An 18,289-nucleotide genomic window follows, 5' to 3' on the forward strand; every position below is an offset into this window, starting at 1 on the left:
ACTTGGAACTTGGAAGCATTGACATATTTGGAGGAAGGTGAATCTAACACAACTGCTCCTCTGTTATGCAAGTTCATCTTTGCAATATCGGAATTCAGTTTAATTACATGATGTGCTAGCTATTGACATCGGTACGAACGATGTTGAGGGTATACGGATACCCTATTGATATTGGTACCCGTGTTGTCGGAAACCTCCATATTAGGCGCTTTTCTGTTTTGAAATTTTCTTATTAGCCCTCTCCGTATGGTATCCTGGATCGTGGACTACTATGCAAAAAAAAAAAATAGATGTTAGATAATTCATACTACATAATAAGCAGTAGTTAATTTATAATTAGCGAATAGGCAAAGTTTGATTGGTATAGTACACACTTAATTATCCACTAAACCATGTCAATTGCAAATAATATATATATTGAGAATGGAAGGATGGTGATGAACTGGATTAGAATCGTGGATATTGTATTCACAATTTAGAAACCTTGGGAAGTTGTGTTTTTGATTTCACGAAGATTTGAGTTTTAAAAAATTAGACTGATATTTTTTGCTCTTTTTGTATATTTTATTACTCGGAAGATTAATTGAATCTTAAATGATATGGGTATATGACAAACAACCAATCACACCGAAATTTCCTCCTATAATCATGCTACCTTCCTCTTTAATCTTTATAAGTTTATTAATGAAATCTTTTTTTAACAAATCATAATCACGCTGATTATTATGAAGGATAAATAATAATGTAATTTTTTTTTCTAAAAATATATGAAAATAATGTACTCCGTAGTATTTTGTTGTGGGAATGACACTTGGCAGAAGCCGTCTGCTGATGACACGTGGCAGATGGTTTCTGCTTTAATATAATATATGATTATCAAGATTGATAATTATGCAAGACGAATTAAGTAAACTATCGAAAAAATTTCTACAAGTCAGTAAAGGTAAAAAATTATTTATATTACTAGTTTAGTTCCCGCGCAATGAATGCGCGGTATTTATAAAGTTAGTAATATAGACCTGGTGCAATATATGCACGATATTTATAGAGTTTTTACTTTTTAGTGTATTATTTATAGAATTTAAATTGACAATTCACTTATTTTTCATGTTTCTCCTTAACGTATTTTAATTAGAGAAATAATAAAAGTTTAAATCGTAAGAATTAATAAAATGAGTATTTTTTTGTTTTTTTTTTTGTTTTTTTACCGAGAAATTAATTATGTTAATTTACAAATCTATATATATATAAAAAAGAGAGTTCTTTCGAGCGATCTGAGAGCGTCCACATCATCAAAAATCAATTTAGGAAAGTATAATTTTTGATGTAAAAAATAAAGTAGAGAATCTTTTAATTATTACAATATGTATATTTCCTAAATTATATTCAAGTGATATTTCTAATTTTTATATCAAACTTTTACATTTCATTTGCCAAAAAAATATCGTTAAAAAAATTATGAAAATAATATAATTAGCTTTGTGGTAAAAAATGCTATCATTAGAGTATAAATTTCATATTATTTGCACATATTAAAGATGGTGTACTTCTTAATATGTAAAATTGTGTACTTTTTAGTATGTTTTGTCCCACATTGGAAAATAAGTAGGTGTGGTGAATATACTACATATAAATAGTAGAATTGTCCCACATCGAAAAATTAGTATAAGGTAGTGTGATCCTATGATTATAAATAGGAGACATATTTGGAACTTATGTATCAACCCAAAAATTTTTGAGTCTCATAAATATTGTTTTAAAGAGCTCTCTTAAGATTTTCTATTATTATCTCTACGATATGATATAAAAAATAAAGTGGAGATTCATGATAACTACTCGGGAAAGAGTTAAGAACATGAACAAGAGAAGCAAAAATCACTTAATGTTGGTGTCACATAGGCAACCTATAATGAACAATATTACAACATACACAAAGTTAAAGCACAATACAAAACCAAGAGTTTTACTAATGGTTGTCTCCTAAGACAGTACAAAACTAAAGATTTTACTAATGGTTGTCTTCTGAATGCACTAATAGAGCGTTAATGTGTCGTTATATGTACAATATAGAGATCTCTATCTAATAATCGTCGATCGAGACTAAGTGGTTTTACCTTCAAAGAAAAATAATACATATACAATAATGGTTTTTTTAAGAAGAGACATTTACTTCTTGGTATGTTGTATGTTTCACATTGAAAAATAATGTAGGCATGATGAACATAGTACGTCTAAATAATTAAATTATGTATCTCACATCGAAAGAATAGTATATAAAAGATATGTACTTTTTAGTAGGGTGAAATTTAAATAAGAGGCATCCTAAAAGATATGTACTTTTTAGTATATTATATGTCCCACATTGAAAAATAATGTAGGTGTGGTGAATATATTATGTATAAATAATAGAATTGTCTCATATATATACATTTTCTATATTATATTAAAGTGATGTTTATAATTTTGATATAAAAAGTTTATATTTCATTTGACAAAAAAGTATCGTATGAAAATTATATAATTAGATGGTGACAAAAAAATGTTATCATTAGAGTGTAGATTCTATTATATTTTCTCATTATTAAATCGAGTTGATGTCAAAGTAGGTGCGAAAAAAAATGGTGTACTTAGTATGTTATGTGTTCTACATTGAAAACTAATGTAAGTGTGGTGAATATACTATGTATATATATTAGAATTGTCCAACATCGGAAGATTACCATAAGGTAGGGTGATCTTATGATTATAAATAGAAGTCATAACCCAAAATCTTTTGAGTCTGTTAAGTATTGTCTTGGAGATCTCTTAAAGTTTATATTATTATTTTTTACCTATAGATTTTATATGTCCCACATTAAAAAATAATGTAGGTGTGGTAAATATACTACGTTTAAATAATATAATTAGAATTGTATTAAAAAAATTCTATTATTAGAGTATAGGTTCATATCATTTGCATATATTTTAATTACGATAAAAAAAAATAGAAAACAAACGTATGAATATTAATAGATAATATAGTATTTGATTATTATTAAATCGGGTTGGAGTCGAATTAGGTTCAAAAAATATGGTGTACTTTTAAATATGTTATTCGTCTCACATTGAAAAATAATATAGGTGTGATAAATATATATTACGTATAAATAGTTGAATTGTCCAACATCATAAGATTATCATAAGGTGAGGTGATCCCATGTTTATAAATAGGATTTATCCTTGGAACTTAGGTATCACCCCAAATATATTGAATCTCTCAAAGTATGCTTATTATATAAGAGACTTTAAACATAATCTTGAATTAAATGTTAAATTTTTAAAGTTGTAACATTTTTTTAGGTGGGAGGAAGAGCGATAAAATGGTAAATATTATAACGAAAATTTTTCATTGTACCCTCGAATTTTGGTAGATTACACATAATACCCCTAATTTTAAGTTTCTACATATAATACCCTTGTGTTTAATTTTTTCATAATGTCGTTACTCCTATGAGTAACTGAGCATGTCATACCATTTGTGTTTTATTGTTTAGGCATTAAATGTTTGTTTATTAAATAAAATATGGAATTAGGAATTAGACGATGAACTGTTTGTGTAATAGATAACAAATGTCAAATGGTATTCTGGGAAAGAAAAAGGTAAACACATGGGTATTATTTGTAGAAATTTAAAATTAGGGGTACCATGTGTGATCTATCAAAGTTCAAGGTTACCATGAGAAATTTCCAATATTATAATGATATAGTTAATTAAATTTTCATTTAAAAGAGAGAGATATCTGTACCAATAAAACAAGAAAAGGGATATTATTCTTTAATTGTTATTTTATTAACATGCCATCAAACTTAACGTCCATTTAACAACCTTTACATTAGGGGGTACCTTAGGCAAAAAAGTAGAACCTTAAGGGTACCATAGGCAGATTCTTAAAAGTAGGGTAACATGGAAAATCTGACAAAATTAAGGGGAACACGGAACATTTCCGTATCTCAATTATGATAAAAAAAATGAAGAAAAACAACGTACAAATATTAATGGAGAGTACTTGATCATATTACTAAATTTAAATATAAGTATTATATATAATGAGTAGCAATTGTCCGTATTCGGTATTCGAGATCTGGTTGGATGTCGAACTAAGTGCAAAAAAGATGGTCTAATTCTGAGTATGTTATTTGTCCCATATTGAAAAACAATAGAGGTTTGATGAATATATACTACGTATAAATAGTAGAATTGTCCCACATCAGAAACATAATCCAAGTTTGGTGAATATATTACTTATAAATAGTAGAATTGTCCCACATCGAAAGATTAGTATAAGGTGGAGTGATTATATGATTATAAATAAGAGTTAACCCACGTATATATTAATCTTTTATTTTTTTTTTTGAAAGAGAGATTTTAATAATATGTAAACAAATCATTAGACATAGAATGTAAACATTAAACTCTTATAACATTTTTTTTTCCATTATAAATAAGTTAATTACCCCGTTGCAACGCACGGGCATTCAAACTAGTATTTACTAATGTAACATATTTTTTAGCTGCAAATTTTTATCATAAAAAGTCAATGAATTTTAACAAATATTTACTAATACCATATTTTTTAGCCGCAACTTCTTATCATAAAAAGTCAATAAATTTTTATCAATAATTTCTTTAAAAAAAGAATTTCTTTATCCTAAAAAGATCGGAGATAAATTTGTGCAGGATGTGAAATATTAAATGTTAGAAATATTTAAATACAAAAGATTACATCTATTTATAACTTATCATGTCCACACATATAGTATATGCTAAAAATAACAAGCACTATTCTAGGAAATATTTTTAGGCGGGAAAAGTTGAAGTTTCCTCTATTCATTTAGTAAATAGGGGATTAGGCTAAAGTGATTTTTTGCTTCACTTAATATATTTGAGACAAATTAGCTCATTAATAAAATGTCACAGTACATAAATCCAATTTGAAAAGGAATTGCTTTTTTCTCAAAAATCTTATTCCATTTATAATAATAAAACCGATTTGCTAAAAATTTCTTACTTTAACTATCAATTTATAGTATTTTATAAACTAAAAAATAAATCAGTAGATTTCCAAAGAGACCAATTAAAAATTGATGAAAATATTCCCTCAAAAAAAAAAAAATTGATGAAAATATGGTACCAAAAAGGTAGATCATTGTGAAAACATATATTAAATGAAAAAGTCAAATTTAGTTTTAGATGCACGTAAATAAAATCAGATTCATCAATTACAGAGCACCAGTATTTACATAATCTCAACGTCGTCTTGACAGGCAGTCTAGGAAGAATATGTTGAGCCCAGACGTCCTACGGCAAGTATTTGTTCCTGTTTGTATTTGTATTTTTCTTCTTCTTGCTCGCCATTTTTATCAGAGGACTTGATCAGCTGCAACAACAGAATTGTTTTTATGAGAAAGAATGAAGGGTAGTTGACTTGGCATTACTGAACTCCATACGCGAGCCCCTTTCATATTCAAGACTTGGTTAACGCCATATTTTTCAGCTGGCAACGGAGAGACTCGAGAAGAGAGCAACTTCTTCAACTAAGGACATAAAGAGTATCAATTTTCCATAAATTCACCTAACCAGAAGCATCTGGTATTCTAGAATTCGTAACACAAAGCAACAGTTTCGCGCAGATGCGCACTGCTCGGATTACAGCAGAATACAAAATGACTAAAGTAACAACTAAAAATGTAAAAATAAAAATAAAAACTGGTTCATAAACAAATTATACCAAATTAAGCGCATAGTTACATTCCAATTTGAACAATGCAGAAAGTAAAACAGTACATGAGTTGATTCATAAAACAGAAGTCACTTGGTAAAGCCGAAACTATTTTTTGCCTAATTAGAAACCAACCAATCTGAAAGAAGGGCCAGAGAAACAACAAAGTTTAAAAAGGGCTTGTAATTGCGAACTGCAATCATACAATAATACATAAATGAATTTATTTCTGATATAAGTATTAACCATATCGACTCAGCTAAGGAAAAGATCATCGCTCAAGATTCTAAACCTAGTCTTATAATAAGTTCTATATTTTGTAATATACTCTCCATCATATATGGAGTAGCATGGATCAGCCCGGAAAATAACATATCTATCAGATAACAGAACAGTAATGGAAGACAACATCCTATACCTGGGGAGAAGAGCTTCATCATGAAGTTTGTTGATCACTGATTCTCGGATATTTCAAGTCCAAGGTTGTAACAAAAAAACATGGAAAATGAATTATGTAAGATCATACTGATATGAAAATGCACATAGTTAGAGTTTAGACAGCAACTGTCCTATCATGAATACTTGAAGCTGCAGCCGGAAATACTCAGGCAGGAAATGTTCCATCACCTCAATCAAGTGGCGGTAACATCTAATGATCGTATGGTTCAGTGCAGCAACAATATGAATCAAGAAAGGCTTCTGCCCGTGGTGAGGTAAGGTGTCAGATTTACGCAGCTTTTCCTCCATGTAGAGTGTAGTATTAACCTAGCTCTCAGTTGAACTGTTACTACGCATTCACCTATTTGTATGAGTCCACAACCCTTTTCCACTGTCCTTCTCCATCTCCCATATCCTGGCAGTTACAGGATGGATACCGAAAATTGCTAGTGACTCAACAAGAAAAACCGATACATCAAAAGTAAGTTAAAAATAAACAAGATGGGTCGACTTAGTGAATTAGTCACGTGGTAACTATTTCCGTTTGGATCATTCTCAAATTCCAAGCCAGTATGCTGTTTTGAAGGAAAAACAGCAGTAAATGCCCTAGTTTTATAAAGATAACAACTGCTTAAAACAGAACTGCAAAACACATTTACATACCCTGACTTCCTAATGATATCGGAAGGGCAGATTAAACACAAGTAAAAAGAGAGGAAGTAGGCAAGGGTGAAGTAGAAAATCTAGCATTGATTTTGTAACAGAGGGGTTCCAAATTCTCAATCCAGGTTGTTCACAGCGCATTAAAAGCAACACATTACATCTTCACAGTGATAGCATCTTTCAGAACTCTCAAAAATGTTAGTTTTTTGGAGATTGTAAGATCAGCTTGGGGGGTAAGATACATTTTAATTTTCAAAAAGATTGAGGTTTCGGTCGAGTTATTTCAAGTACTATGTGTTAGTTTGGATTTGGATGTTTACGGGTAAAAAGATTTCAAGTTAAACACCAACGTTCCGTATAGATTATATTATTATCCAACACCGGCCACTTCTTTAAAAAACACGCAAAAGCCTAAGACATAATGAGCACTAGTCAAAACACCCAAGGGAGCATCGCTAGACGAGTAGACGCTAGTTAATGCACTATTATACAATTTCTATGTTTATTCCTCTACAAAAACTAGTATGAGATATAAACAACCAGCTAATGTCCTCAGTGAATATTATGACTAGTTGTGTGGTTGTACGCATAAAACCGTCTCATTTAAGTTGAGGGGTATACAAATCAGTAAACATGACCTTCAGTTTCGAGGTAAAATAATAAGATCTCCAAATTTTATAAATCTTAAAAAGTTGTATTTTTTTTATTAATGATCAACCAAACTAAATGAGACAGTTTCACAGACTTACAAAACAGTAGAACAACTTAGTGTCATCTGTAAATCCTCAAGACATCGGAATTTAAACTCTGAGTTACAACATGTAAATGTCAAAAGACAAAGAACAGAAAATTATTATCTAATGAGTACTAGTGCAATCTGAAAATAAAACACAGCCTGTGTACAACATACAGGCTTAAATGCTGTATGATTCAGCCTTTAAGCCTACAAGCAAAGAGCAAACCTTACAAGTTCTTCGCAAATACTTCATTTTTGAGTAACCATGACTCACAATTAAGGTTGCTCGGAACTCTTTGCCTTAGATATGAGTTCCAAATAAAGTTCTTCACCATAAAATCCAAGTGAGCACGCTTGAGATTGAAGCTACATCACAATGTTAGCTAACTACTCTGTGCTACTAATAGGCCGATCAGCAAATCCTCTTACAACCATCATATCCACTAACTCCTCATGCTTCTTAATCTGACCTGCAATTCTCAGCTGCTTCAGAACCATTTCATACACATGCTTACTGGGTCTCAAGTTCTTTTCCTCAACCATCTCCTTGAAGTACTTACACGCATTGGACCAGTGACCCATAGCACAAAACATCGAAATCAAAATCCTATAGGTATTCACATTAGGCTCAACCTCAAGCTCATCCATTTCCTTCTTGAGCTTAAAAACCATATCAGTTGACTTAGATTCAGCAAACATCCTCAATAACACATTATAAGTCACCGTATTAGGCTGGCACTTCAACTCCTTCATCTTCGCAAACAACTTGTGAGCAGCATTCACATCTCTCACATGCGCGATACAATTAAATATCGGATTAAAACTATGCACGTTAGGCACAATACCCTTATTCACCATTTGGTGTATCAACTTCATCGCATCATCCCTATTTCCATCCCTACAATGACACTCAATCAAAAAGTTATAAGTAATCACATCAGGTTGACACCCAAGCCTCTTCATCTGATTATAAACCTGCAAAACCTTCTCCGTCTTCCCCGCCTTCACATGAACCCTCATCAAGTTATTAAAAGTTGCAGCATTAGGCTGGCAACCTTTCTCAATCATCTCCGCAAAAACATCATGTGCCCGCGTAATCTGCCCATGTCTACACAATCCATCAATAACAATAGTATAAGTATACACATTTGGAACAATTCCCTTCGTCTTCATTTCACCAAAAACCCTCTCAGCCTCTGAAATATTACCAACCCTACACCAACCATTAACCAAATTAGTATAAACAACCACATCAGGCTCAAACCTATCCTTTAACCCATCAAAAAACGACTGAGCTTCGACCGCCTTTTTCTTCTTAACAAGAATGGCAATGACAGCAGTAATTGCAGAACTATCAGGGCTACAACCATACTCCTCCATCCTATTAAAAGCATGAATCCCCTCCGACGCCATACCAGCTCTAACATACCTCCTAATCAACGCAACAAAAACTTCAGAAGGAATGTCTAATTTTCGACGTTTCATTTCGTCAATTAAACCCCAAGCAACATCAAATTCCTTAACTTTTCCAGCTAAATCAACCATTTCAACAAAACCCTGCTTAAAAATCTCAACATTCTTCTCTTCCCCAACTGCCCAATTAAAAAAGGCCAGGGCTTGTGCAAAGGGGATACCATGTCGAACAGACCGGCATTTTTCGATTACGGAAATTAAAACCGAAGGCGAAAGACACTCACCTGAACTAACATGAGAGAAGGAATGAGCAAGGGAGGAAATTGTGAAATTATAGCTAGGGTTTTGGTATAAATTTGGATTTTTTTTATAATGATCTTTAATCAATAAATGCAATCCTTCAACAACTAGGTTTTCTTGAGGAGTGATATTAGAGCTTATATTAGCATCAATTTCATGGGTTTCTTCATCATCTTCAGAAAAATTAGGGTTTTTAGGGGATTCAAGTACTGTTGAAAATGATGAGCAAAAGGGTTTAATAAAAGATTTAGGGAAAGCCAGATTCAATTTTGACCTAATTAACGCCATAATTTGATTGATTAATGAATTGGGTTTGAAGAAAGTTTAGATTTTTCTGAGTGGTGTTGACGGAATTGAAGGATCTGAGGTTTATCAAAAGGGTTTTAGGTATCACTTAGAAAGGAGACACAAACGACGTCGTATTTGACATATGGGCCGTAGAGTTCATTTATTGAGCCGAATTTTTAATGTGTCGGTTTTTTTATAAGCTGTCTTATTGAATGCGACACCCATAAATGAAATAGCTAAACTACTAAAATAAGAGGCCAAAGTCCCAAATTGGTAAAAAAGAAAATTAAAAAAAAGAGCAACTCTCCTATAGGACCGTCTTATAACATAGGACGGGTCCAATAGGAAAATTAGCCCAATATTAAGAAAGAGAATCAAATCAAATAAAACCCACTACACTCTATTACCTTCCTCCTATGCTGCATCAAACCGTCAAAATCTTATTGCTATGAACTTCATCCTCATCAGGCCGCCACCTGCCCATCTCCTCAGTCTGCCCCGATGACCCCTGCTATCACCGACCCACCACCTTTGCGGCCCCCTTCGAGTCACGGCTTTGACAATCACCAACAACCAGGTTCGAAATCTAATTGTTTTATATTGATTACTCATGTATTAAGATTGAGAACTTTTGAACGTTTTAATGGATTTTGTATTTGAAATCAATTACATAAGGTTTTAATTTACTCCGTTTGGAATTAAATATCATAGGTTTTCAGGTTTTAAATCAATTATATAACACTTCTAAACATCAACAAATTATTATAACTTAAATACTCATATTTTTATATTGACAACTCACATTTTTAAGTTTAAAATAATTAGTTTCAAATTACTACATAGTTAGCGTATAAGTTTAATTAGCTAATGAAGCATCGAAATTTTTTTACTCCTAAACTTCCAATTTTATCTTGAAAGTAATATAATTATGAAGAAAAGTGACTTTATTTTGTCATCTAAAGTTTGTAGCTAATGATTATTAATTTTAAGTTGAAAATCCAAGGTTTTAATTAAGAAATTCATGACTTTGAGTTGAATATTTGTGTGAAACAGTTACGTGAAGACTGAAGAGTGTACTCGTCTTGATGCTGGATTTTGAATGGTATCAATGGAATGGCATCAGTGGTTTGGATAGCCGTCAACAAGAAATAATGTTGAAAGAGACGAAAAGAATATATATCGTGGGATAATTGGTTTCTTTGATATTTTAGTAATTTTTAAAATTGTATAGTTGCCTTTTAGTAACGCAACTAGATTTCAAGCCCGGGTGTTGCCCGGGTGATATTCAAACAGTAGCGTAAGGTATTACTATTTATCACGATATTAATTGACTTGAGATGCAAAGCCTTTACATACAAAATATTTGCGTTGCTACGTAATTTGTGTGATCTTGATAGTTTTAAATTAACCCATCATAAAACTGCACATTTAAAATTTATCAATTTTAAAATAATTCCTAACAAATTGTAATAATATTACTATTATATTTGGTAGACACTTATAAAATATGATCTTCCATCTTTATTCTATCGATGTGGAACATGAGTTTGCACCCTAACAATATTTCTTAATATTATCTTGGAGTAGTTCCGAAATGCGTAAAATTCATCTAATGCGACATTGTATGCCTTGTATAGTCATATTGATTCTACTCATTTTAATGTTGTAACACCATTTCATCTGGCTTACTTATACGATCAATTCTTATAATAAGCTTAATTAATGTAAGAACTTACTCTCATAATTGGTCAATTTCAATATTTTACCATTTGAGTAGTTTAGAAAATTGGGGGATAAAAAAGTCTAATAAAAATAATTGATTCCTTTAATAATTTGATATACTATGACAAATATTAGCTACTATTATCACGATATATGTCTCCTACTACCTTATAAAAGTGGATATATTTTTGGAATAATAAAAAATAAAGAATAAAAATGTACCAATTAGTTGAAATTATAGTTACATACATCAAATTAGGGTTCGCTCTCTTGGTCTGATTGTACACAAGTTGTATTTACAACCGGTTTATATCTCTTATTGGTAAAATTTAGTTGTATGCGATAATTAGAATTTTTTTATGTTTTTTTATTTACTTATAAGAGTTTCACAAAGTAATTTAAAAATTTATAATCTAAGATAGACATTAATAATCTTTTGATCGTGCAGTTTTATTATTCTACCTTAAGAACACAAACTTTTGACCCATAAACTAATAGACGTAATTTCATTTAGATGTTTGATTGAGATGCATAATAATCAATCTTTATATTATCTTTTTTTTTTTTGATGAAATCTTTGTATTATCTTTTAATTAACTAATTGTTATATTCTAGTTTCAGTATAGCTTTTACGAAGTTACCGTTGGAATTTCATACTTCTTAGTTCAGATAAGAATAAGAAAGATATATTACTGGAGGTTAAAGTTATACCATGTATTCCCGTGTAACGTCCTCTATATTTGCTTATCCAACTATGAAATTCATTATGTAGTACTAACTACCCTAAAGTCGGGAATATGACTATAAATCTAATATTTTGTTATTAATCTTCGCATACCCTTCCTGTTCATCCACAGCTTCACCATTGTTTTCGCTACTTGCCGGAAAAAAATAGATGATGCCTTCAACCTAGCGTGTGCCGCCGCCGCGGCGATGTTAATCGTGTCAATAATGTCAATGGTGAAGACAACATGTTTCCTTTTATATCCTTCCATATAATGTGTTAAAGTTGTTATTAATACAATTAGTTATTATTTCATTCGTACCCCCAGTGGCGCCCTATCGCCATCCTTTATTAATAACAATAAATGAACGATTTCTTCTAGATACAGACCGTCTCCCGTGTAATCGTCTTATTTTAGAATGTGTGATTAGTTATAATTATTGACAGTTGAAAGTAGACACGTTACAAAAAATAGATACGTTACAAAAAGTAGACATCTTGTTTATCTTTTATGCACTACGTTACAACGATAGCACATACTCTGTATATCTTCATCTGATTGACTCATATTGATCGCTTGTTTACGATCTTCTGGAATAAGACTATAAAAGCCAAGGACCTACAAAATAAGCAAATAGAAAACAATTAAATGGTGGAAACAAAAGAGGTGCAAATAGGGTATGATAAAAGTAATATGAACAGAGCACTTAAAATAACGTAAAAACATCATAGGTCTCATATGAGAAAACACATTAGAAAAGAGGAAAAAAGTCAACTTGATTAGTAATTCGTATAAATAAACTATATTTATAGCTATAGCTAATGAGTTGTTTGGAGTGAAACAGAACTCTTATTTTAATTTTTTAAATCGTGATAAGTTTTTTGTTACTATCTTTTATTCTATTGTAAAAACAATTAATATCTTTTTGAAAAAAAAAATAATTAGGTAGTTTACAAAAAAAGTTGCAGCCAATAAAATCGCTCGAAAAGTTCCCCTTTAAATAGTCAATGAAATCGCTCCAAAAGTTCCTCTTTTAAGTATATATATTGATTGCTAAATCCCGCACACTCTTTTGCTAAATCCTACACACTTTGTCTTAAGATTCCACATCTACCCTTCACCATTAAAAAAAAAAAAAAAAAAAATCAAAAAAAAAAACCTCCCCTCCCACAAACCTCACAAATAACATTATACCTCCAGTGGTACAATAGCATCATACAACCAAATTATATCTTATCGAGCTTATGTGTATTTTTTTTGAGTTTTCTTAAAGTTAATTTTTTTTAGGTTTAAGTTAGTGAGTTCAGAAATTTTATGGTATAGCTCGACTTCTTTAAAACAAAACTCGAAAACTTTATTATATAGCTCGGGTTCTAGAGCATACAACTGGGTACAACTGGTTGTAAGATCTATTAACTGAACAAACCTAACCAATTCAATAAAAAGTTGACGATTATGGATTGTATTTCGCACATACCACACGTAATTTTTCCATTTTATCAACAATTTTATTAATACCGTTTTTAAATTGATTTAATTTATTTATTTATTTCGAAAATGGTTTTTTTTATACAATTAGGTTTTGAATGAATTTGATTAAACAATATGTCGATTACACGATTAGTTGGATAGACATGAGGAAGGTTAAGTTGAAATGACGAACGCGTTTTGACAAATAAAAAACACCTGCAAATTGCACGTTGCTTCCAATTTAAGATGATCATATTTAACTCCTTCGCTTTTGATTTTAATTGGTGCTAATTGATTTAATTGATGCTTAATTGAAGATGGCGTGTGTTCTCTTACTTTGTATACTGAAGCAATTGCCAGATTTAGTTGTTGTAAACATTCATCATCGGAGTACGGTGTTAACGAGAGAGGGGGTGAGTGATTGGGAGGGGACGAAGAGAGAATGAGATGTGTTAATTTTTTGGGACGTGCCACGTCATTAATACAACTTTTTTTTTTTTGAAATTCATGTTATGGTGAGATCTGTTAGTGTGCAAAGAATTTATTTCTTTAGAATTCTGCTAATACAAACATGCGACAAATTCCTTCTTAGAGCAAATACTATGAAATAATACTATGAAATAATTTTGTACATTCTGAATAAATGAAATTAATGGCATATAAGCGGTATGAATTACAAAAAACTAATTCCAAATTATAGAGTTTACATAATTTTACAAAAAATTGAATAACAATAAAATTACATCATTACGAGAAGGATTTATATTTAATTACGGGATTGAATTACATATAATGCGAATAAATTACAGGCATAATTTTTTAAAACTAGATAGTACGATATATTTAAAAAAAATCATGACGGAGTATTTACTTACAGTTAAAAACTCGGCAACTTAACTACTAGCCGCACACACCGAAAATATTAGGTGACAATGATAGACTTCCGAGTAAATTTACTCTTCAATAAACGTCGAGAATGTTCATTTCCAGTTAGATCACTGATCTACATTAAACATGTAGATCACTGATATAGAACTATTAGATAATTATAATAGAAATGTAAAAATAAAATATTTATAAAAAAACATTCATATCGTCCTAAATACATACCCGTGCAATTTTGCACGGGTTTAAAACTAGTTTGTGTAATATTAAATATCTTTTCTTAATGTTTTAATGGTAAATAAAATATATCGAGTCGGGTTAGGTCGAACCATTTCGGATTTGGGTCATTTTTCGGTCTATTATTATCAAGTTTATTGGGGCAATGATTAATATACAATAATAAACATTCGTGTCGGATCATATTGGTCCGCATCAATTCGGATAAAGGGTCATCATGGGATCCTCAATTCATGTGTCGCATCAGTTTGATTAAATCCTTCGGTCAAGTTAGTTCGGCTCGGTTTTTATTAAATCCGAGTTCTAGTAAACCCGAAAATGACCCGACCCGAACTCGATCTAATCAATCCAAATGAATCGTAAATGTAATTTCAAGTCAAAATAAATTTAAGTCGAGAATATATCAAAGGTCAAAATATTGTCCGCATATATTACTTACTATATGTTCATTAACAAAAAAAATTATAATATTATTTATTTATAGATTTTGGCCTAAATATCACTTAATTAAACAATTTTTACCAATTTATCACTTCATTATAATTTTTTAACCAATTCGTTCAACGTGCTATTTTTTTTTTTTACCATTTTATCCAATATGCTAATTTTTTTCACCAATTTGTTCAACATGCTACTTTTTTTACCTATTTCTCCAACACTCGATATTTTGTGGGTGCTGATTTTCGCGGTACGTATTTTACTCATTACAGTACGTTTTGACCGTTTTACCCTTCTCATTATTTCTTCCCTCCGTGTACTACATTGAAGAAAAAGAAAAGAAAAAATTAACACGTACAGTAACTTCACCCACACCTTCCAACTTCACCACCACCACCACCACCCCCATCCATTTCCTGTCCACCACCACTACCGGCCACCGGACAATCCAGTCCATCACCGGCGACCGGCCACAATCATCTCTCCCGCCCCTCCCATTCTCGCCCTCTTTTCCTCATCCCTCTCCTTCACACCCTCACTCCCCACAGCCAACCAACGACCACCCTCCCTATGTGTGGACAGCGGGGGTGCCCACGGGGGCGCTTGGGAGGAAAGAGAAACAAGCGTTTGCATATTTGTTAGAGTCGCCACCAATTTTTATGGGAAATTGAAACCGTTCGAATACCTCGTGTCATGTCAAGAACAAAGTAAAGACATGAACACTAAGCAATCGTTACCCTTAGCATTCTATGTCTAGAATGACTCTCGCGGATGCCAATGAACACGGGTGCTCACGGAGATCTGAAGTAAGGGGTGAGGGTACGTATTAGGAAGCTCTTTTGATCGAACACCTAATCCCGCCCGCCTCGATAGCGGCCTCTACTAATGATTAGGGAAGTTATTCGTACTTGATATATCGTCGATTATATGCATGCAATGCAACATCCAAGTTTTAATCCTAACATGTGAGAATTAGACTAGGTCGGTTGACAATTAGTTTAACATACAATTAAGGTCGAAGTAGGATTTAATGCTCAATTACATATGAAAACATACAAATGATACAAAATTCAATGATAAATACAATAGGAAAATTACGATAATAAAAATTACAATAATTACAATGGATTAGGCGATTTATGTCGAAAATACCTTTAAAACGGATAATTTGAGAAAACGAATAAAAGAATAAATTAACGAACATAACAGAAGGTGATAATACGGATAATAATTAATTAAACGTAAGCTAATTTAAACTAGGTCAAACAACAACGGAGTTCAGGGACAGAATTCAGCCCGGAACAGGCGCAGCAGAGCTGCGTCCTTTGGAATAGGCGCAGCAATTGCTGCGCCTGTTCCTGACCTGAATTCTGGTTGTGAAGCCGGAATTGCGTGTTGTTAATACTCGTCGGTAAATTTAATGATTGATTAAATTAGTTACTCGGATGAAAGTGATTAATAGGTTATTTACATGTGATTAATGGGTCATGAAAGCAATAAACATGGATGAGACGGAATTAAACGAATTAATTACATGAATGAATGATTGATTAGTGACATGAGTGAATGAAATAAACTAAACAAGATAAATTAACGACAAATATGCAATGAATATGCGATACATATGACAAAAGACAGATGAAAATATATCAAAGGATCGAATTCCAGAAACTCAATATGAACAAATTGAATTTCTACAACCCGGATTGAATTCAATGACGAAAACCCGCAAATATGAGATTACTTGGGATTCAAGCCGAATTTAATGATGAATTAAATATGTTAACGGTGAATAATAATATACATGTGAAATATTATACTATTATGACGAAGAATTAACAAAAAACAACGGAAACAAATAAGAAAGAACGAATTACAGAGGACGAAGGAAGAAGAAAGGAAGCAGGAACTGCGGCAGCCTCACGAAGAGGCGCAGCAGGTGCTGCGTCTCCTTCGAAGAGGCGCAGCAGTTGCTGCGTCCTTTCTCGACGGTCATCTTCTGGAAATCCGTAAAAAGAGGTTTTGAACACGGTTTTAGAAATCGGTTTTAATGATATTTTCGACATAAATCTTACATTGATGATTGCAAAAAGTAAATAAATAAATAAATAAGGATTATACACCCTCAGACTTACATGTTTGACGAAACGAGAAGGACTAAGATATCGATTAGTGATGCTCGACGCGAATGTAAAGAAAGTGCCCTCGTAAGAGGAAAATGATTAATTAATTAAGTTGATTGATGTGGAGTTGGTCAAATTGGTCGGTCATGCAAACGAGGCTGGTACTCAGAAGGATCCGAGCTTACGTGGTCGAATGTTCAAGCACGTAGACGCCAAAAAGTAAGAACAAAGGTCTAGAATGCAAAGGGAGAAGAGAAGAGCGGACACTCGCGTTAGAAATATGAGGAGCGAAGGCTCCTATTTATACTAATCACGTGAAGGAATTAGGGTTTCGGAGACTCTTTGGAAGTGAATCTCGGAAAGATATGAAAAAGATACGAAAACTACGCAGAATAGGACCTGGGAAGAGGCGCAGCAGCACCATCGCGTCTCTTGGAAGAGGCGCAAAGACCGCCTTGCGTCTGTTCCCAAGTGGTTTCCTCCTGCGGAAGAAAGATTTCCGTGTTTAAGTTATGGTAGGACGGAATAATTTGGTTTTCCTGAATATCTTATGTGAATATTTCGGGAAATTGTTTACCAAAGGATGAAAATTATGAAATATGGAATAGAAATATCCGGAACATTCCAGAACATTCTGACTCGGAATTTAACGGTTATCAGAAAATGAAGACGGTTTTAGGCCCGGACTCCAAATGTACTCTAATTACTGTCAAAACGACCGTATCGGAACGTAGATGACAACTAAGAGGTAGACATTAATATTTGAGCAATCACTTGACGATAATCTTACGAATTGTCACAAATCGTTCCGCGTACCAAACATGCTGCCCAATCATCACCGGGTGGTTTGCGAGAGGTGCAGAAATGAGGTATCTACAGAGCCCCCACTTTGACTGAGGCTTGGACAAGGCGAAAGTCAAAGTATAGCCATCAGGTCAATCGAAGATTACAACCTGACGACTATGGCGACGCGAGGCGGCTCAAGGGGTCTGAGCCAAGGACCTGTCGTCGGGAACATTTTAGAGTTTGTCGACTATCGGGGAGGGTCGTTTAAAGTCCATTAGACTACGTAAGGAAGCTCGCCAGCCATAA

General features: G+C 32.5%; 1 protein-coding gene across 1 annotated transcript; it reads right to left on the bottom strand.

Annotated features, from left to right (window-relative positions):
• Positions 1-7,604: 7,604 nt before the first annotated feature.
• LOC141586557 (pentatricopeptide repeat-containing protein At1g20300, mitochondrial-like) lies at positions 7,605-9,725 on the bottom strand. The gene has a single exon (XM_074407836.1). It carries the CDS (start codon positions 9,595-9,597, stop codon positions 7,984-7,986), a length of 1,614 nt encoding a protein of 537 aa, XP_074263937.1. The 5' UTR covers positions 9,598-9,725; the 3' UTR covers positions 7,605-7,983.
• Positions 9,726-18,289: the final 8,564 nt, after the last annotated feature.

The sequence above is a fragment of the Silene latifolia genome, chromosome 6 (genome assembly GCF_048544455.1).
Source record: "Silene latifolia isolate original U9 population chromosome 6, ASM4854445v1, whole genome shotgun sequence".
NCBI classification, from domain to species: Eukaryota; Viridiplantae; Streptophyta; class Magnoliopsida; order Caryophyllales; family Caryophyllaceae; genus Silene; species Silene latifolia.

Excerpts from the sequence above, each read along its gene's own strand:
- LOC141586557 (XM_074407836.1), bottom strand. The coding sequence starts at position 9,597 with ATGGCGTTAATTAGGTCAAAATTGAATCTGGCTTTCCCTAAATCTTTT.